At 40.8% G+C, this 21965-nt stretch overlaps 1 protein-coding gene across 6 annotated transcripts in view; it reads right to left on the reverse strand.

Annotated features, from left to right (window-relative positions):
• Window positions 1-3603: 3603 nt before the first annotated feature.
• Window positions 3604-21965, reverse strand: part of METAP1D (methionyl aminopeptidase type 1D, mitochondrial) — an 83531-nt gene continuing 65169 nt past the window's right edge. For 4 of the 6 annotated variants that reach the window (XM_035007769.1, XM_035007770.1, XM_035007771.1 and 1 more), the window contains 9 exons: window positions 21010-21167; window positions 18813-18962; window positions 17265-17413; window positions 16655-16697; window positions 13135-13298; window positions 6414-6511; window positions 5063-5110; window positions 4052-4130; window positions 3604-3922 (listed from right to left, as the gene is read on the reverse strand). In XM_035007769.1, coding sequence (XP_034863660.1) covers window positions 3844-3922; window positions 4052-4130; window positions 5063-5110; window positions 6414-6511; window positions 13135-13298; window positions 16655-16697; window positions 17265-17413; window positions 18813-18962; window positions 21010-21167 — 968 coding nt within the window. In that variant the 3' untranslated portion in view covers window positions 3604-3843. Of the gene's footprint in view, window positions 3923-4051; window positions 4131-5062; window positions 5111-6413; window positions 6512-13134; window positions 13299-16654; window positions 16698-17264; window positions 18049-18812; window positions 18963-20319; window positions 20406-21009; window positions 21168-21965 lie in introns of those variants that run through there. The other 2 variants (XM_035007773.1, XM_035007772.1) reach the window with 2 other exon arrangements.

Genomic DNA, 21965 nt, shown 5'->3' on the forward strand with positions numbered 1-21965 from the left:
CGAGGGGCTGTTGGTTCCCCATCCCGCCAGCCCCACGGTGAATCCCAAATTACTTTGTTAGGTAATTAGAAAGTGTTGATAATTATTTCTTTCATAATTTAGCGGTGTGATGGGAACGGGGAAATGATCTTGTGAAAGTTCACACGTGCAGATGTATTAGTTACTGATTCATTTGATTAAATGGTAGTCTCAAGTGCTCGGATCCGCAGCTGAAGGCGCCCCATTAGCATAACACTGATGTTTAATTTTCATACGCATAATTAGCCATATATTTAACACTAATAGCAACATGCAGCCTTTCAGCGTTAAACAGCCCGGGATTTGATCTGGCCTGAGTTGAACCTTCGGCGATGCACCTTCCCCTGTCTGGAGTGCGCACTGATCACAGGACAAACCTCTGTAATCAAGCACATTTTGGCAGAGGGAACACCAATAAAAATGAACATTCAAAACAAATTACATCGGTGCTGTCGTTAGAGATATTAGTGGAAGGGGCTTCTCTCTTTTTTAACTTCTGTAGCCGCAGCTGCTGCCCGCGGAATTCCTCTCCTTTGGTTTAAGGGCATGATGTCGGGGGTAGCAATATTTCAGGCAGCGTGGTTGGAGCAAAAGGAAAAACAAAAGCAAAACAAAACAAAAAAATCCTTCAAACCAATAACTGGCTTGCCAACGTTTAAAAAGATTTTTTTTCCTTAATCACCGAACCACAGGGTGATGCTTTGTAGCAACAACCAGCTAATGACTCCGCCACCAGACTAGCCCCGGAGCCGCTCGACTCCTCTTGATTTCCGTGTTGCACTTGTGGTTTTAACTGCTCCTTCCCAGCGCCTGTTGCGGGGTGTGGAGTGCGGTGCGGTGCGGTGCGCCCAGAGTCGCATGGATGCCGCCCGGGCCCCTGGTCTCTTGCGCGCACCTCTGGCGGGCCCTGCCCACGTAAGTGATCGCCGCGGCTGGCGCCGGGTCGGGCTTGGGGCCGAGGGAAGTGGCTGTTGACTTCTGGCGCTCAGGGCTGTACGCGAGGAAACCCGACGGCTGGGCGGCCCATGGGCCAGTTTATTCCAGAGAACTGTAAGGTGGGGGAAGGGGAGAGAGGCGGCGACGGGTCGCGACCGTCTACAGGGCTCTGTCCACATCTGGAAGGGGGAATCCAAGCCTTTCCAGCGCAGGGGACCAGGCTGGCTCCGTGGGACAAAGGACCCGCACGCGCCCTCTCAGGAAACGGTTTCAGAGCCTTGTTTATTTTAGAAATGCATTATATGTGGGCGAGGGAGTGTCTACACTCGGGAATTATTTCTTAGCCCCAGAGAAGCAGGTCCGGGGAGGGGCGGCTGAGCCGGGGCCCTCGGGCGCTGAGACACCGGGCCTTGAGTAGCTTCGCAGCGTGCGATCTCATCTCCATTCTGTGAGCCGGGAGTGGATCCCTCGCACCCACCCCCACCCCACTGCTAAGACGACACCTGTTCTGAAACGTTGGTTTGCTTAGATCTTTGCTTGTCCCAACCCTCACATTTATCCTGAGAGTCCCGGATTCCGAGTAGAACCTGTGGGACACACCGCACGACCCGAGTCCGGTGGTGTTAGCAGTAGCCACGCGTGGGCTGGAGTCCCGGCGGCCCCGGGTGAGGTGTGGGGCCAGTTCAGCTGGAAGGTGGTGGTCGTGGTGGTGGTGGTGCACACGGTATTTTTAAAATCTGCTTTCTAATTTCAACTTCAAAGCATGTTAAACGGAGTTCGTTCTAAATCAAGTTTGTTTCCTACGGAGCTGCTGATATTGGCTGGTGCTGGTATATATGCATATATATGTGTGTGTATAATGTTTAAACTAGGCTTAAACTAGTTACTTTAATAAATAGGATTATAAACCTGTCCCATAAGTACTTCCACCTCAGAATAATTGCTGCACAAACAGCATGTTATCCCAGTGGTTGGTAAAATCCTGTGGTCCTAATAAAATTATTCCTGGGGAACTTGGAGTAAACTGATCCGTAGATAAGATAAGTGGCTAATGTTGCAATCTGACTGCTCTAGGAGAGAAGTGAAATCATTATCTGGCAAAGCTCTCCCAAGGCACTTCTCTCCCAAGGCCATCTGGGCCAGGTTCCTTCCCAGAGAATCGGGTTGTTCAGGAGCAGTAGTCTCAGTCTCTAGGCCTTTGCTTGGCCAATGTCTCAAGCACCCCGAAAAGTTTTTCTATGGTCCTTGTAAATCTTCAACCCCTCCCTCGCCTTTTCCAGCTCTCAGATCCACTTGAATTGGAATCACCTCTGTCCAAATTCTCCATCCCTGCGTGCAGAGAAAGGGAGCTGTAAGGGATGGAGGGTGCCCAGGAGAATCTGAGTTCTGGGAAAAGCTTGAACTAGCCACTTTTCCAAGTGTACTTATTGACCTGTTTCCTATCTCTTCTCCCAACACTCTGTGTCACAAAGACACAGAGTGTCTCCTGGGTCCTGATCACAGAGACCACCTGTCATGGCAACTACAGGTGCTTGCATTTCCTTGGTGCGCTCCAGCCCAAGCTATATTTAGTGGGCCCCAACTTTGCAAAACCCGCTTCAGTAGAAACAAGTTAGCGCAACCCCTGGCTGCCGGGACACCCTCACCAAACTTGTTCCTAAAACTATAATCAGAGGGGGGCTATTCTCTAGGTGGCCTACTAGACCAGCACCTCTTCACCTGAGACCAGGTGTGAACAGGTGCTGGGGGGGGGGGAGTGGGTAGTGCGTACTGAGGAAGGGAGGGTATTCTGATCAGAAATGGGCCTTTGGGAAATGCAGAATGTGGGTGCTTGGATTTTCTGCTTCCGAAGCAGGTGGAGCTGCAGGCTTGCCAGTTCCAATCCCAGCTAACTTGGCTCTTGCCCTCTGAAGTTTCCATATCTTCCCCTGCTAGAATCCTCTGGGTCTCCAGCAGGAGAGCGCAGTTCAAAGGGGGCCAATATGGGGAGAGGTCAGCTTAGGAGCTAGACCAGCTGGACACTGTTCACACCTGGACTGGTGGGGCCAATGTTCTAATTTCTAGTGCAACAGACAGTCGTGTGTGTGTGTGTGTGTGTGTGTGTGTGATGGAGGGGTGAGAGGGTCCCTCAAAAGTAACCTCAGGAATGGCCGCTTGGGGCAGGATGAGGGGTGTGAGGAGGAGCCACAGGGGACCAGGAAGGTTCTGTTTGTGTAGAGGCCACTGTAGAGGCCAGACCCAGGGTTCACAGGCAAGGAAATATTTGTAACCAACCCCACCGTTTGTGGGCTAATCTTTTCATCACAAAGCAGCTATGAAGGGAAAGGAACTGGAAGGGCTGGTGCCAATGTGGGATCCACAAGGGGGAAAGAAGAGACTTTAAAAAAAATTCCCAGCTAACATCTAGCCTCATTCTTTCCCCCACGCGCCCATGTGAAAAGTTCAGAAAATCAAAAATTAACCATCTACCCTCTCCCTCTAGTAACTGTCGGAGACCAAGGACCACAGACACAATGGGCTTAGGAGGGGAAAGCTTTTTACTTGGGCAGTCAAGACAAGGAAAAGAGAAAACCATGCATCTCTAGAAATCCCTCATCTTACAAACAAGAGCGTCCCCATTCCCCCCCCCCCCCCCCCCCCCCCCCCGCCCATAATCGTTTCCCGCGGGGGGAAGCCGAGCTGCGGTTTCTCCGAAGCCGTGCAGCCAAGGCAGGGCTTGAGATCTGAGTTCCCAACTGCCCCCAATCCCCACCGGGTTTTTCCAAGCCTATAAGCTAGGTTGGTTACTGCGTGATCTCCGGTTCGCCTGTGTCTTCTGAAAGTTCTCCAGCTGGATTTCAGCAATTTAGGAAAAAAAGCGCCCGGCCTCTGCGACCCTCGGGCGGCTCCTCAGGCCTCGTGGGGCAGTTTGGTCAGGATCTGCACGCCCCCCGACGTGATGAGAACTGTGTGCTCGAACTGGGCGGACCTGAAACACACACCGCAGCGGTCAGAAGGCGCACGAGCCGGCGGGGCGGGGAAGAGCAGAACGCGCGAGCCGTCGGACCAACCTTCCCTTCCCATATCATTTAAAAGCAGTGACAGAGAAAGCAAACACCTTTGATTATCCACGGAGACCACAGTCCAGGCATCTTCCAGGACTTTAAATTCAGGGCATCCCTCGGTTATGATTGGTTCTGTAAGAGGGAAAATATTTACTGCAGGGATCTAATCAGATTCTTGTCAAATATTGTTTCGGCTGATTATGAAAAAAGAGAATAAGAAGGTCCTCCTCCCCTCCCCCCAAGTGCTTCCCCCACGGGTTCCTGTTGTCATCTCACAAGGGCTGATAATTGATGTTGCTTACATAGTATACTACAAACTAAACAGTAGGAAGAGCAAACACTACCGCATTCAAAAATGTATGAAGTTGCCTAGTTCGTAATTTTTTTGAGAAAAAAAAAGGTTATTTTAATCAAGCCTTAATTAGGACCCCGTGGATAATAACCACCCAAACACCAGTCCCTCTTATAAATACCAGTCAGTTTTTAAAAATATTTGAATTTTTAAAACATGCTTAAAATGTTCATTAATCAGCAAATAACAATTTTCTTATTTCACGCTAATTGCTTCTCCATTAAGTACCACAGTCAGACATATGATGCCGTTAGGGTCTTAGATGATTGGAATTTGGTAGTGACACCAATCACATGATCAGCCAGGAATGGGCGGCCAGACAGTACGTATCACTTGCCGACAAGGAGCAAGGGACATGATCACTTCTAGTTACTGGGTGTTACGGGGCGGGGGGGGGGGGGCACCAAAACAAAATAAGACCCAAAAAACACCAAAACCAAACCAAAACAAACAAAAAAACCCACAAACACCACATTATGCTGGTAACAGAATTAGAAGTTGGATGGCTGCTGTCTCCTAAATGTGTCGGTAAGTATCTGATTTAGGAAGATGGGGCTCAAGGATATTATTTAATCAGATTTGCTATGCATCTGAATTATTTCATTACACTGATTGGCTTTATTATTCCTTCGCGGGACTGCAGGGCCTAGGCCAGCACTGCTGCCTCCATCCAGGATGCCACAGCTCTCTGAAGGGGAGCTTGGGCACTGACCTATGGTGAACGCCATTCCCTCCTCCATGAGTAGATCGCTGTCATTTGCTGCAAAACAAAAAATACGGGGTAGGGAGAGTGAGAAATGGAGAGAAAGAGAGAAACAGAATTAGAGGGGCAGGATTGCTCAAAAAAAAACCTTGGTCTTTTAAAAAAATTTTTTTTCTTTTAGGGTATGAAGAAGGATGGAGATTTCTAGAAACCTGGTAGTGGTCATCACCAAGGAATGGGGTTCTGAGCCTTAGCCTTTGCATTTTCTTTGCTTGGGGTCAAGGCCCCTGGGAAGGGTGCACCAAGGTCTACCAGAGGCAGCCGGGGTGTTTTTAGACACCTGTTGTGGGTTTTAGACAACCTCCACAGTCCCCTGGCCACTTGCTTCCCGGTCTCCTGGCTTCACTGCGTCCTAGGCCCTGCCCACCACCCCAAAGAAAAAGACATCTTGGGGAACTGATACAAAGGGAAGGCAGTCCCTTAGGGTGCAGATTAAAGCAGGAGGCTAGGACAGGGGTGACTTGAAATAACTCCGAGTGTTGGTGCAGGGTGGGGCACACGCCTGAGACACTCTTTCTGCACTCCTGAGCTGCCTCAGGTGGGGCTCTTTGGTGCAAAGGGAATTCTGACCTGCTGGGTCCATGAGGATCTTCCAGGGAATGGGTTCTAGGCAGTATTTCTTCTAGGGCCTGCTTCTACCCCAAGCACACAGGTCAAGGCCCAACTTTCCTTCAGTCCCTGTCCAGGTGTGCAGCCCCCCTGGGGGGCACTCTATAGAACTGCCTCCTACCCTAACCACTGCTTCTGGCCCACCCTTGCCTTCTCATTGTAGGGTGCACACCCAGGCAGGGAAAAGCAGGAGGTTCTGGGGAAGGAATACAAGGGTGGGTATAATCTAGAAATCACTAAAGAGTACATGCTGCTAAATACATCAGCTGTCAACGCTGTGTAGGATGTAATGAAGTTTAACCACAACAGTCAGCGGTTAGAGAAGGGGGTAGAAAAGGAAAAACAGAAAACAGTCATATGTGCATACTGCTGGGACAATGATGCAGTGGCATTTTGTTTTTAGTAACTTTTTCTAGACAAGTATCCCTTGTGCCTTCCAGCCATCACCCTTCAGGGGAAGACAAAAAGCAAAATAAACCCTATTCGGAGACTGAAACTGCTGGGCTCTAATCCAGTAACATAGTAATGTGCTGGTTACAATTAAGTAACCCCCCCCACACACACACACATGCACACACATGCATACACACAAAAGGATGATCATATGAATTCAAAGTTAGAGGAACATCAGGAGCAAAACTGCCTTATTCTGATTCCACACAGTAAATAGTTCCCAAATTAACTTCCTTACCATGATGCCAAATTTCTGGATGTCCATGAAAGTAAGATCCTATCCCATGCCCCACAAAATGTGGACAGACTTGCAAACCATTCTGATGAGTTATATGGCTTTAAAAGTGACCAAACAAAAATATTTAATTAAATTAGGTAGGTTTTTAATGCATTCTTAGGTAAAGTCACTTTATAATGGTCTCTGAAAGAGAAAAAATCAGTTATATTTAGAGCCAGATAATAACAATGTTTTCATTATTCTGGAATAATTAAAATTTTTGCCATTGCATGCAACGACTCCCTTTGGATAAATGAAGAAAAAGGTATGTATTGAACAGTAGTTTGCTTCATTTACCTTAGTACAGCATTCAAACAAGGCCACTTTTGGACAACAAATGAGTGTGCACGCACACATATATAGATCGACATGCATAACCAAGACACACGTGCATAGAATGCAGGTCATACAAAGTTGCTTGGTTTGTATGAGGTTTCACAAAAGACCGTGCAAATTACTACTGATTTGGGAACTGAACAGAGAAACAAAAATGCAATCTAGAAATGTGACCTCCTACTTTTATAGTTTCCTTATTCTGGCCTATTTCAAAACATTATACATTTTAGAAACAGACACACTCATACAAAAGGTCAAATTGCATTGTCAATATTCCTGAAATACTCCAAGATTTTGTCATCATTTGGGATTTTCACTCAAGACTTATGTCATTAACAAAATGCACACAGAATGCTTTTTAATCACCGTGATGTTTAAGAGAAGCTAGTATTGTGATTCCTAATTCTTAAAGCTTTATTAGTTCTTTCTACATGCAAATGTACTGGGTTCCATCTATTCCATATAAATGAAGTCTGGCATATAGAATCCAGCCCTAAAATCCTCATGTACAAAGTTAAGAAGTTGTTTTTGAAATCAGGTGAACATACTCATTTCTAGGAGCACCAGAAAGATACCAATATAAATGATGAACAATTTATATTTTCATGAGGATGAGAGGCATAGTGCCCTAACCCTAACCATAACAATGGATCGGTTTTTATAGGACTACTATTTAAATTCAAAGTCAAAGTTCTTAGATCCCAAACTAGAGTTTCCAGTAGACCCTAGGTTTAGTTGAACATGAACTCAAAGGCAGCATCTCTAAGAGCATTCATGTCAATACATTTATCTCTGAACACATTTAACTTTAATCTCCAGACCTGCAAGATACCTTCCCTTAGACCGGGATGTCACTATAAATAGCAGATGGACAGCCCCTCATTCAGATTTAATTTCCATGTAACTGATAGTGCAGAAACAGGTAAGCTATGCATGTGTCAATGACCGGAATAACAAGTCAACATTTTTATCTCTTAAAGTTGTACTTTATGGTTATAGTTATTTCTGTATGTCTTTGCACTTGGGGCAGGAGGTATAAAAGCTTTTCCAAGGTGCTTCTATCTGTACCACATAATTTCTGAATAAAAACTGAGAATGGAGAGTGGATAGAGGGTGGAAGAGAGATTATTAGATAAGACAATAATGATCTAGACTTTTTTTTTACAAGAATGGGTTCTACCTAAACCTGTAAATTATGTGACTTCAGTCCCAACAAACCTCAATGATTCTAAAAACATTCAATATTGTTCGCCTATTTTCTTTCCTTAAAAAAAAAAAAAACAACCCTAGGATCTAACTGATTGGCAGGCATCACGGCTACATCTTAAATGTGTGTTACAATGGCAATCTTCATTTTAATTTCTGATGAGAGGAGAGGAAGAAAGCCCACTCTGAAAAAACACTTGGGGTCCCTCCGCCATCACACCTCTCATTCCTCTTCATAAAAGAAGCCGTGCAATTACAAGGTGGCTAAAGATATTTGAGTGCATTCTCCTACAACAATTTACTGCCTGGATCCTGCTGGAACTTACGGTTATAGGAGGATCACAGAATGTATGTGTCATGAATGCAAAGGTCAGGATTTCACAGCCGGGTGGAAAGAGGAAAAGCACAGGACAAATTTTGCTCAGTTCCTTGGGTGAGCACCCATCTCAATGCTTGATTCCCAGGAGCTAAGTATATAGTTCTGTCTGCTTTTCAGGGTATTTCCCTTTTGGATTTGTAGTGAGCTTTTTAACACATACTTACTGGGACTAAATGGGATCAAATCTCACTAATGTTCCTATTTCCTATTTAAAACCATGCCCCTTCTACTATTTTGGAATATACGGGAAGCACGAGATTATCTGCCCTGATTCTAGGGCTTAAATCTAACTTCATAAGAGACCATCCGAGTGACCTGTCGTAGCAAATTCCACTCTAACGTGAAAGCAAGTGGCAGCACGGGAAGGTGGAGCATACGTGTGCTTCCCTTAACTGGTGTGTTGTGGGAAATGGAAACAGCTGGGTGGGCAGGGCTGCCCAAGAAACGTAGCGGCCACTCCCCAGCACCAGGCCTCACAGGGCCGTGGCCCCTTCTGACTCAAGGGTCTTCTTGCCCTGGACATTCCCACTCAGGAGATCTGCCTTCTTTCTGCTGCAACCTACCGAAGAAAAGAATTCTCCTGGTATTAGCTGTTCTGTTCCGATTTTCTCTAACTAAAAATCCTCTCCGACAGTACAACACTTACCCATGAGCCTGAGCGCATTTATGATTTGAAGTCCTTCATAGGGACTATTTGGGGAGGAAGAAGAGGGGAGAGGAAGAAGAAGGTGTACAAATGTAGTTTCTGAACTTACTTTGAAATCATCCTATTATTACAGTTCACGTTTCAGTTACGGTTCCTCTCTTAAGGAATTTCATCTTGTGACGGTTTTCTTCCACTTAATTCCCTTTCATGAGGTAGTTTTCCTCAGTTGAAGTATTGTGTAGATAAATTAAAATTCTTAATACATTTCAAGTACATTTTGTGACTAAGAATACATTCCCCAAGAGGGCAGAGGAGTACTATGTTTAAGTGCATACTCTTCTCAAGAAATAAAAATGCACATGGAAATAGTTTTATCACCATTTTTACATGAATCCTATAAAGAGCACTAATTTCCACACGGTCACATCTCTAATTAAATGGCCCCCTGATTTTCCAAGTTCGGTCTTTCCAGACTTTTATTTTAAACAGTAGTCTTTGAACGAAGGAATGCACGAGTCCAAGGATTCCCTCTAATGACACGGAATATTTAAGTACAATTAGTAATATTTTTGAAAGCCAACAACCGTTTTCCAAAAGAGTGGTACATTTTTTTGTTTCAAGCTGGATCACAAATTACTGTATTTTTCTTACAATAGTGCTGAACTTTTATTCGAGGTTTTCTGTTTCCGAAAAGCAGACATGATGGATTGAAATAAAAGATAATTTATTGCAGTGCTTACTTTCATGTGCCGAGAGAAGCAGTGTAATTGTAATTTACAGTAGCTGTCAAGAAAAATCCATCACAGATGACATTAAAATGACTTATTTTGCCTGAGCCACTTATTGTTTAAATGTGCATAATCTAATAGAAAGAGATTATTTTTAAAAATCTGCTTTATATTCTTCTAAATTAATATCAAAACATATACTTATGAATTCAACATTAAAAACCATTTACTGATACTTTCATCATGACACTTACAACTGTAAGTTTAAATTATTTTTGATTGAACTGTCACATATTTGGGATGCATGAATCTACACATTCACAATATTCTCATGTACAGATCATATCATCTAGAGATAATCTGAATATACAGCTTTAGAGATAATTTAAAGCAAATGGAGGTACGGTGAGCATAAGAACATTGCAATCTAAAGTTCACTAGCTATCCCTCATGAAGCAAAAGGGCACACAGAGAACTTTTCATTAAACTATTATAGCCAATACTTCTTCAGAGATATCCTCCTACCCTTCCAGGCTTCAGAGAATTTCAAAATTTGCCCCTGAAGATCACTAGGTTTTTGGTAACATACTACGAATAAAAGAAACTTGAATGTTCTTTTCGCAGTGTATCAGTAGAAGGAGGCTATGCAAAAGACGGTGAATATCTTAAAATAAATGAGACTGAGTTGAAAGATGTTTGTAAACCTTGGGTCTGTAACGATTCCAAGTACTTTTGGCTTAAAGGTGGAGACTGTTTGTTTATTTACTCCCTTGAGATTTTGCCTGAATAAGAAAAGGCAAAATAATAGATGTCCAGAAACACCGCCTTAACATTGGTTAGTCCCCGGTGGCAGACAGAAACCATCTAAATAATGAAATGTATCAGGGTACAAGGAAAAAGTTCATTGTCTATTATTTTTCACATAGTTTTCTAAGTGTAGCTGTTGGGGCTGGTCTGGTTTTCAAAGGAGCCTGTACATCTCATGTTCATACTCTGGGAAAACTGACCTTTGCATCCAGAGAGCTAAAATCCAATGTCACTTTCAATTTTACTCTTCTTCTTCTTCTTCTTTTTTTAATGTAGCTAGAATTAATGTAGTGAATATGTAATGAAATGCATTATCCTGCATGGAGATTTATCAGATTTTCCGACTGAATGCTATGCTTTGCTAGCACTAGCTGGAGCTCACCTGCGTGTTGGTGTGGCGTGTGGCTCTTTTTTGTAAAGAGTTAAGTCGTACACAAAAAAAGGGAACAAAGGTCAGCACCCAGCCGCCACTTGAATGTGAGATTTTTCTTTTTATTCCCCTTGATGTATACTAGGCTCTGTGTTATTAGTCTTAATGATGGAAAATTGTAGTGTTGATACAAATCTTTTTTTCAAAGTAGTAGGCGGGAGCTCCATTTGTTAGTAAGTTTTTTTGTGACTAAAAGCCACGGACAGTACATTTATGTAGCAGTAAAAGGCCTAGATGCTCTTTCCATAGCAGAGCTAATTATTCCTACTGTGACCTTACTGATCTAGCCTGTTCCTAGCACATCTCATCTGCACGCCTGTTCCTCTGTGTAGATGGTGTCAGAGAATATGAAAAACCCTATAATGAAACCATTTTCATGATGGAGAAAGGCTACTGGAGTTGCACTTGCTACAAAGAGGCTCAATTATATGAGTAATTGTGATAATTTTCTACATTCATAGCCTTCAATGGGGAAAAAAGAATGAGAGCCACAAAGGAAAATTACTTTAACAAGAAAGTACAGAGAGTAAAAATGGAAGAAGAGACAAAAAGGGGAAAAAATAACCAGAAAAAAAAGTTTAAAAAATAGATCTGGAGGGAGGAATAGCGAGACAGGGAGAACAACAGAAATGCTCAAAAGCCCATGTGCAGCTGTGTTGCACAATTAAATTGAATTTTTTTTCCTGCAGTTGATGAATGTGACTACTGCAAATGTGCCTCTGTAGTTAGCTATCATTTGTTGTTCCGTGACAGGAAAAGGATAATTACCTCTCAGAGAGAATCAAAGGCTGACATGCCCTTTAGACACAGCCATGAATGCAGAGCTCGATAGAATGCTTGAATAAGAATCTAGTGTTCTCTGCCCCCTTCTACTGAAGAATAAATTTTGTTAAAATGCAAGAGCACCACCAGTAAATTTGTTGAACCCTAGGTGTTCAAAAATATGAGATACATCTATCGACTCATCCCATTTGCAAAAATAAAACTGCATTTTGAATTCATTTCTATTATATTCATGGACAGTAAGATAGTGAGATATGCATTAAATTTCTCTTCCCAGTAGGGGTCTGATTCAACATTTCCTATGAAAGAACAGAGAGACACTATCCTTTTTTCCCAGGCTAGTTAGCCTATAATTTAAAACTGTCAAAAACACAATTTTGTTCAAAGTCTTCAATAAAAGCTTCTCAGATATAACCCAAAGAGATTTTACTAAAGTTTGACTCAGACATTGTTACAATATTTTTAAAGCCATACATACATTTAACTGATATTTTACTGCCTTTTTTCTTAAAGTATTTGAGGGCTTACGAAGAAAAAAGGCAGCATCTTTTCAAGGTGACTAAGCCTTCCATCCTTTAGACAAATGGGAAGTATTCAATGGTTCATATTAATGAGAACAGTACTTTAAAAGGTACTGATGTGATCATCTTTAACACAATGTATTACTTTTGAATGAAAACACATATTCTGTATGTCTACTTCAAAACAGTTATGGGGGTTAAAAGAAAAGATCTAAAAGGAGGTAACAGATTACGAGGAAAAGTCTTGAATTCAGAAAATACACATATACTCAAAAAGCAAGCATAGAATACTGTTTGGAAAATAAACAATAGTTTACAGGGAAAAAAATGAACCAGACAAGAAAAGGACATAAGCTCACCCTTTCAGCCTGTTTGCTAATCCACTAATTTGAAAGGTAAGGCTTGCTTGAGCTAATGTTTTTTTAATCTCTGTATCACAGGAATATGTTTCACTTCATTCCTTATAAAATTTAGCTTTTCTCCTGTTTCATTATCCAAGAGTTGGGATGCTTATCCCCTTCTTAGGTACTTTCTTCCATGTTTGGTGTGATTTTGGGTAAAGGAACACTACAGACCAATATGTCGAGCTAAAACTAAAGCAGTCATAAATATTGCTTGCTGCTCCTGTAAGTTTCCTGCTGACCCTAGTATAATTCACTGTTTTAAAATCTCTCTCTCTCTTTTTTTTAAACCCAGGGAACAACACGGCAGCTTGGCAGTTCACATACTGATATCAGACTGAAATGATGGTCCTGAATCATAAAACATGTCATCAACTTTATACCAAGCTACCAATAATTTGTACCATTTGCCAACCCTCCCTTTACTTGTCAATGTAAGGCTTACCTGATTGTGTTTCCAATTACAGAGAAGGGAGCCCCCGCTCTGCAAGCTGCAACTGCTTCATCTCTACACCTCCTGGCAACCTCCACTAACTTTTTACCACACTCATCCACATTGCCCACCAAAAACGTTTCGGACGTGTCTCCATGGTAGCCATTGTAATAGACCTAAACACAGGCAAACATTTTAAAATATGTCCTTGTTTAAAACCGTACTTTCCGAAAGTATATATTGTGTTCATTTATGTATTTAGTAGATTCATATGTTTCACCCTTCCAGAATTACTCTCATTTCCCTACAAAAAAAAAAAAAAAGGATATGCTAAAGCCTTACAGAAATTAAAAAGATGAACCATATGATGATATTACAAAATCTAAAAATAAATACGTAACTAGAATGGCTGTTTCAGCATTATGATTAGCAATGCTAGTATAATGTTTTGATTCCTCATTTTATTTCTGAGAAGACAAAACTATACATGCATAAATGAGTGACCAAAGACATTGACCCACAATTACTACAATAGCTCTAGAGAACCTAGAAGTATTTAACATAGTGAAAAGTTTCTTCAGTGTCATGAAGATACTTGATCTTTCATTTACCAATCCTACATTTGGAAGTGATAGACAATAAGAAGAAGAAATAAAATAGACTTGTCAGTATTAGACAGTAGGAGAATTTCGTTCCAAGAGTTGAAGTGGCTCAATATGGGAATGAAATATGTTAGGGAAAGATCCTGTCTGGAAGTGAAACCTTAGTCAAATGGTCCAGATAGCAGAATGTTAACAGAAAACACTATACATGGGTTTTTAAAGGATTAAAATATAACAAAATAGGCTTAAGAATAAAATTACAGAAAAAAAAATTTTATCAGTTGTCAATGATTCAGTAGGCCCAATAGGATCTTGAAAGACACCAGATTCATTATAAAAAATCAATAATTAACAAACAGTATAATATATATAGAAGGTAGAAGGGACTGGTTGAATACTGATCCTTAGATATAGCATGGAATTTGCTATTTTGCATAAATTTTACCTATGTAATTGTTCTTCACATTTCTCTTTCTCATAAAGTAAAATGTAGAAACTTATAAAAAAAAGATATTTAGCTGTATTTAGCTGAGCTTTCTGTCTATCTTAATACTGAGTTAATGTCTTAAATCTGTATACTATTCTGCACCAAAAAAATACTCTACTACACCCTGTAAGGGAAGCAGGAAAAGTCTTTATTCAGTCTTCACTTTATAAGTCAGCAACCTGAGGCATAAACAGGTAACTTGTCTAAGGCTGGTGGCAAAATACAGAGGTAGATCCAGATTAACATGATGGATTATTGGCTTCTAATCAAATGTTTCCTCTACTATGTCAAATGACCTTAATTACCTTGCAATAGAATACTGTTTTATATATTTTTTCCTATTTGCAATCCAAGAAAGTACAAGTTTGATTTTATACACAAATATATTACAGTTACTAATATAAGTGTGTTTTAAAAATGTATAATTCAGTGTTTATGTAACTGTTATTTAAGCAAAAAATATTTTTAAAAATCTTTATTTGCCTTTTTACATTACTTTTTGCTAGCTTTCAAAATATGTGAAAGATTCAATATATATGAGAATAACAATACTTCTGAAAGTCTACGGCAGTTATCTATAATTAGGGTTTATGCTCACCAAGTATTCTTGTTTTGTACTTCATTTATTAAACAAATTTATTGAGCAACTACTCTAGGCATCTCACAGTCTGTTTTTTTAACATTCAACTTTCAAGGGGGAAAGAAGTCTGTTTTCTTGTGGTATATACTAGATATAAACAATTATAAAATGCATAATGAGTATTTTCTGATAAAAGTATAGGATCTGATAATGGAGTCTTTCACTTAATAACATATCTCACAGGGAATGTAATTTGTGGGGAGGGGTAAAAAATATATAATTTATTAAGATAGTGACCAATATGTTTTCTTGACTCCTTCATATTTCTAGACACTTGAAGTATTTCACATTGCTTTATGAGTTTTGCAACTGTGAAATAATTGAATGTTAAAAATGTACTAAAAGTCTTCAGGAAACAGAAAAGGCATGGAATATTCTCTTTGGATGCGTTGGGAGCAGTAGCAAAGAGTGTGCTGATTTCATTCAAAGCAGCAATATTTTATTAGGGGGTGATTAGGTGAGATAATAAATGTACAACCCCCAAATCAGTTACAATTCGAAAGAAAAGTATATCAGGAAAAATACTTTACTTCAGGTATACTTCATAAAATACCTCCTCCTTCATGACTCTGAGTTGGAAAGATAAACCGACAGAATATATGTGGAGCAAATGTTCAAGTATTCTAAGTAGGACAAAATGGTGTATGAAAGAGAAGCAGCAATACAGGAATCGTTGGCTATGTCACCATACAAACTGATATGAAGAAAAGAGGGTGAGTTAGTTTAAACAACTAAAAATCTGGCCGAACTCAACTATCGGATGCCAATTTCCACCTCATTCTCTCGCCTACCTAAATTCATGGTGTGGATACAAAATAACTATTATGGAAAATACTTCCTCATCCACAGAAGCTATACTCCTTGAATGGTGTCTATCGCAACTAGTTCTCATCAGATGATTAAATTTTATTTACGTATTTAAACCTTATTTATTAATCATCAGATGTATACAATTTATTTACAATCTACATAATCCAAAGGGACCATTACACACTTTTTTAGTGAAATGAACTGCCAAAGAGCAAGTAATCCAAGTCTGAGAATAGTGAAAGGCTGAGGGAATTAGAAAAGGTTAGAGCTTGTACAATTTGAAGTTCCCGTGTTAAATCACTTTGGGTTGTTATTTAAAAGAAAGGCTGTTAACCATGCAGTAAAAAGTTAGGTTCAGAGAGAAAAGCATTCTGCTCGTATGCTCCGAGTTCAAGGCTCTCTAGACCCTCTCTGCCACAAATGGAACACGACGTTACCTTCAGGGATTTTACTAAATCTAAGGAACACTGCTAGCAAAAGAGTTGCTGTCCAAATAGACTGACACACAGGCCAATGTAGCCCCTAATGACAGAGTAAGATAATGACAGGCCCCACTCAAAATCAGCAGGAAGAGGAAGATCAATCTTGGCAGAGTGAAGGAAAAATGCTGGCTTTCTTCGCGTTAGCTCATCTCATACATATCCAGCTTCAGCAGCTGCCCAGTGCTGTGGTGCCTCTGCATTAACTACACAGTGGATCAATAACAATTACACCTTCTCAAAAACATGACACATAGCAGGATTGGGTTGACATTTCACTTAGGCCAACATTGATCTCAGTGCATCTGATTCCAGCCCTAAATTCAAGTCAGGCCTGGGTTTACTTGGAATAAACACGGAGTTAAAGACAAAAAAGGAAACCAGCTGCTTGCGTCTGGGTCTAGAAGTAAACAGCACTTCCCTTGGTGCGGCTTGCATTTTCAAGCCACAATTCTTCCTGGTGCTACCAGCAATTCTCAAGTTGATCAGACTATTTTTTATATTATTTACTCACCGTGACATCAATGTTGATAATATCTCCATCCTGAAGAGGTCGGCTGAAATGTAAACGGAATAAAAATGGTGACAGACAGATCTCAGTAAGAGGAATGTAAAAATAAATACACAAGCCAGTGAATTGCAATGATAATTCAGAGTAGAAGAGGAATAAATGGAAAAACTATATCTAGTCTTTAAGTTACATCAGTCACATCCAATTTTACAAGAAATACAGAGTATGAACATATTGCCATTATTTAAAAATCTTTTTAAAATTCTTTAAAAAATGTACTTATCAGTTACCTTAATTTTGCAAAGAGCTGAAACAATAGTTGATAACCTGTATTTGCCTACATTTGGATTTTTACCATTTATATGGTTAAAATCTAAGAAGGTAAAAGAAATATTTAAGGAACAATGACCTTTTTGGATTACACACTCCTTTAACAAACATTAAATTATGTCCACCTAGAAGCAAAATACTTCAAAATTTTTGTTTTACCCTAATCAGCTTCACAAGTTTGCAGGTGGGTTTCAATTAAGCTAGTGTCTTTCAACATGTGTTAGAGATCTCAGTCTCATGTTTTAGTTTCCAAAGGAACAATATGTTATTAAGCAATAAATACCTGTCAGGAATACCATGACAGAGCACGTTGTTTACAGAGGTACAAACAGATTTTGGGAAACCTCCATAGCCTAGAGGTGAGGGATAAGCATCATGACTGATGATTTCCTGATGGACAAGAGCATCTATCTCTTCAGTTGTCATGTCAACCTAAAATATTAAATAAAGAAATTGTGCAGCAACAGTTGAAGACATTTCCTGCCCTCGCTGACCATGTCTATAGCTACAGCACTCTCAGATGAGACTGTCCAGATTTACTGTGATAAACTTGTGATAGAACATTTTGATTAATGGCAATTAACCTGAAATATTTAAGTTGTGCCTTTTTGACAGTCATTTGGGTATATGATGGTGTTATGGGCTGTGAGGAAATGGAAGTTGTAAGCCCTAAGATCCTTTAAATTATCTGTGAGTCATTAAATGACATGATTCCTTTTGAGCCTGAACACTTCACAAATATGTTCCTAAGCAATTCCTTCCTCTTCCTCAAGGGTTAGTGCCTCAGGCTAGCTGAAGCATATAAATAAATTCTCAAAAGTAGCTTCAGTTTAGATGACAAAGCTTGAAAAAGTAGGTCGACCCACACCTTTTTATCTCAGTGAAACCTTGCATGGGTTTTGCAGCAATGATGGGAAGATTATGGATCATTATTTTAAAAACTCAGTCTGATACATATTGTAGAAATTTGGTTTTCACGAATCTTGCTTTCTTTCAGACCTAAGTAAATCCACTGTGTTTTTAAAAAGTATTTCTCTCTTATTAGGAGGCATCCAATTGCTCTCAAACTAAAAAAAAAAAAAAAAACCCTAAAATTGAGTTTTATGAGTACACGAAGATACTGCCATAAACTCATAAGTCATAGGTAAAATTCTAAAACAAAACCTTTTATTAAAAATTACCTGTTTCTTCAATATTTTTCTTTGCGTTGATATTCATATTATGCTTAGTTATGTTGCTGTAACAAGTTTATTACATGAAACTCTTAAGTGATTTCACCAAAGAGACTCACTTCCTAAATTCTGCCCACCATCTGGAAATTACAGGCCCATACTTTTTTTTTTTTTTAATGATCCTTATAAAGCAGAGTGTTTCAGATTATTCTGGTTGTCCGTAATTACATTTCTATATTACCCATAGCTTTGTGTATATGCTCTAATCTTGCTTTGCAGAGCTAATGCAAGGAAAAAGGAGACAAAGGATAAAGGAGAACAACTCTTCAGGCACCCAGAAATAATGTGGGCAGTAAAAGCAGAAAATACAGGCAGGAATAAGGGGACAGAAGTCAAAGCTGTCTGCCATTGATCAAGTTGGATAGGCTGATTGGGCCCAAAGTATCTCCAGAATCCTGCTACTTAAAATTTAATTTGGATTTTAAGTTACCTCTAGAATAAACACACAAAATAATGAAATCCCCTTCCCCCATCCCAAGGCTTGACTTGATTTTTTAACAAATTAGATGTGTACACAAGATGAGTGAAAGGGAGAGAGGGAAAAGAGGAGGGTTTGTTGCCCCTGATGTATGTCCTTCTGAGGCTTGGTGAGACGCCACCTTTAAACTCTTCCCAGCCAGGAGGAGGACATGTCGCGCCAGCTGACAAGCCTGACGAAGCCCTTGAATCTGATCTTCATTCTTCACTTCTATGCTGTCTCCCCAGTCGGGTACAATGCCTGTCGTCACATAGTCTGGCTTCTTTATGTGCTTGAGGAAAAAGGATTGAAAATGAAGATCAGAACCCAGCACACGACAATGGGATCATTTTTTCGGACACAGCCTCCTGCTTCATGGAGCTCTGCCCTTCCTGCCGGAGCCCCGACCTCCGAAGCCAGCACGACAGACCCTCCAGGCTGCCCCCAGTTCCTTCCCCTGCCCTTTTGAACTTAACATTGCCTGTTAGTGCTGCCTCTGGATGGTCTGTTAACCTTACTCTGCTTTGAGTCAAACTGGTCTGAAGTAGACTTCTGGTCAAAACAAACAGTAGTTTTCTTTTCTTCCTCCTCCCAACCCTGTGAGAAGCATTCTAGCCGTTGATGGAAAAAAGAGCACCAAGCTTCCAAATTGCCAAATGGCTAATTAAGAGCACTTTCATCTTCTTAACACAAAGATAAAATTTATGCAAAGGATAGCTCACAACACCCTCTCCGAATGAATATATGTAAAAGGCTGACTCTCAAGTCCACTGAAGCCTATTACGTATACACTTTTCTTGCACTCGGCAACTGTACCCAAACTAAGAAGGGACTAGAGAACAAAACCCAACAGCTTTCTTTTCTTTGTCTTTGTTTCTTTCTTTTTTTTAAGTACATAAAAAAAATACCTAGAACATTTCCATCATTTGTCAAAAACAAACAAAGAAACGCCCCAAACTCAAAACATTCCACTCTGATCACCCTGTAGAACATTCTCCACTGCTTCCTTAAACCTATGGGCAGTATTCAGAAAATAAATACTATTTTACACACAGAGCTTCTTTCAGTCCCAAGGTTGTGCTCAGCTCTTTACAATCTATTTATGGAGACTGCCACATAAGCATTGTGGAGCCGTACCCAGGAAAGGGTACACAGCAGTTGGGGACAGGAAGCTGAGGGAGACAAGACTCTTCAACTGACATCACAGTGACTCTGGCAGGGCTGAGGTTAGGGGTCCGCTCTTTGTGAAGCGCATCGCACTTCACTTGTAAGACCTTCACCTCTTGTGTTCAGATGGGCCCTTCTGATCCAGAGCACGCCAGGGCTTGGGTGGCCACGGCTGAGCTCGGGGCAGGCATCGACTCCTACAGCCTGGCCACCAGTGCCCTCGAAAGCTCGCCCAGTCTCCGCCCCAGACCGTGCTCCTGTCTCCACTCTGCTCTGTGACGTGGCCAGGTTGCAGTCACAGGCAGAGGGGCTCCTGGGTTGTCACTGACATTCTAAAACAATATATTCATCTCTCTGGAGACTTCCTTTCCTTTGCCACCAAGGAAACACCAGGAACACCCTCTGGGCTCTGGTAGCCTGTCTCATTGGCCCCTTTCCACACACACACACACACACACACACACACACAAAGGGCCACTCACCTTCAGGGAGTATAATATACTTAATGTGGGTTCACTGTTAAAAAAATGCCTCAAAGGGAGAAGGTAAGTGACTTCTGTGACAAAGCTAGACTTCTTTCAGCTATTCTCGTTCTTCCTACATGACCCGCATGCCTCCTTTATTTTGCATTTTGGAACGTGGATAGATTGTCTTTCCAGAGAATTGTAGTCTCTGAGAAAAAAATCAAGAATGCTCTGAGGCGAGAGGTTTTATTTCCTTACTCTAAAGGAGCGTTCCAAACAGCAGCATTAATACTATGGAGAGTCTGAAAGCAGGCTTAGGAAATAACATCTAGTGTACCAGTTCCAAGTAATCTCTCTTGAATGATCCCAGTTTAACAGTCAATTTTTTTCTCTAAAAAAGTTAAGAAACTGTAGACATGTGCTTTTACCTTTGTGTTAGAAATTTAATGTAGAAAATTTCGTGGTAGAAACTAATTCTAAATAAGCTACGCAGCGGTAAGCCCAGAGCTTTATTTAAAAAAAATAATAATAATGTTATAGAACTGCGGATGTTATAGCTTCTCAAATGACGATTTTAGATCACAAACCAAGTTTAAAAATCATGATTCAAATGGCTCAGAAATCAAAGGTGCAAAGACATTTGATCGCTTCTGCGGTTAAGCTGCATCTTGGCTGGAAAAAGCAGCAGATAATAGGGCAGTACGGTACCTCAGGGACTGGGTGAGCTGAAGAAACTGCAGCTGGCAAAACTACACTGTGGGAAATCTCTCTTTGTCTCCGGAAAAAGAAATTTCTTCTTTGTTGACTGCTGGACTGCTTGTGTAAGTAGATATGACTGAGTGGTGAAGAGAAAATTCTGTGACAACCTATGAGCAGAAATGGGCATATTTTAAGTTAAAAAACCTAACACAGTGCTACATTTTAAGATGTTGCATTGTTGTCTGTTAAATCATTGTCCTAATCCTTTAGTGGCTAAGAAAGGAAAAGCCCCAAATAGAAAGGAAAACGGTGATATCCTGAGTTCTAGTACAATAATAGCACAGCACATTTATTGGCTAATACTATGTTTACATAAATGTTTGACAATGGAAAACTCCACTCTGATGGGAAACAAACATAGAGAAGCATCCGCTAAGTACCAGGTCTGCGAAAAGAACAATTTCTGCTGTGGTACCTTCCCCAGCAATGTCCAGGATGACCCTAGATTCAGGGCACTGCTTGGGTGGCTTTATATTCTTTAAAGCCATTTTCCTTTCAAGAACCATGGGCAAATGGCCAGCTGCACTTTTTGCCCTTGATAGGATTACTACTCTGTGTTAAGTTCACGTGCAGCGAGCCATTATACCGAAATTCACTATGATGAATGCTCAAGTCAGATAAAGACTAAAAACCAGAAATGTAGGGTGTGACCCTGAAGCAAAATGAATGTAGGGTCCGAAAGTGCCCACAACAGGAATTTAGAAATAGCTATCAAAATTTTAAATGCGTGTATCGTTTGACTCAGCAACTCATCTCCTAGGACCTTACCTTGCAGATATTATGCAATAATGGATGTAAGACATACCCTCACTTTGTGGTAGAAAAAAATGGGGAATAATGCAAATGTCCCTCAGTGGGGGACTGGTGAAATATAGTATGGTATATCTACACAACAGAAAACTATG

Source organism: Mirounga leonina, unplaced genomic scaffold (genome assembly GCF_011800145.1).
Source record: "Mirounga leonina isolate KUSES-001 unplaced genomic scaffold, KU_Mleo_1.0 Mir_151, whole genome shotgun sequence".
Lineage (NCBI taxonomy): Eukaryota > Metazoa > Chordata > Mammalia > Carnivora > Phocidae > Mirounga > Mirounga leonina.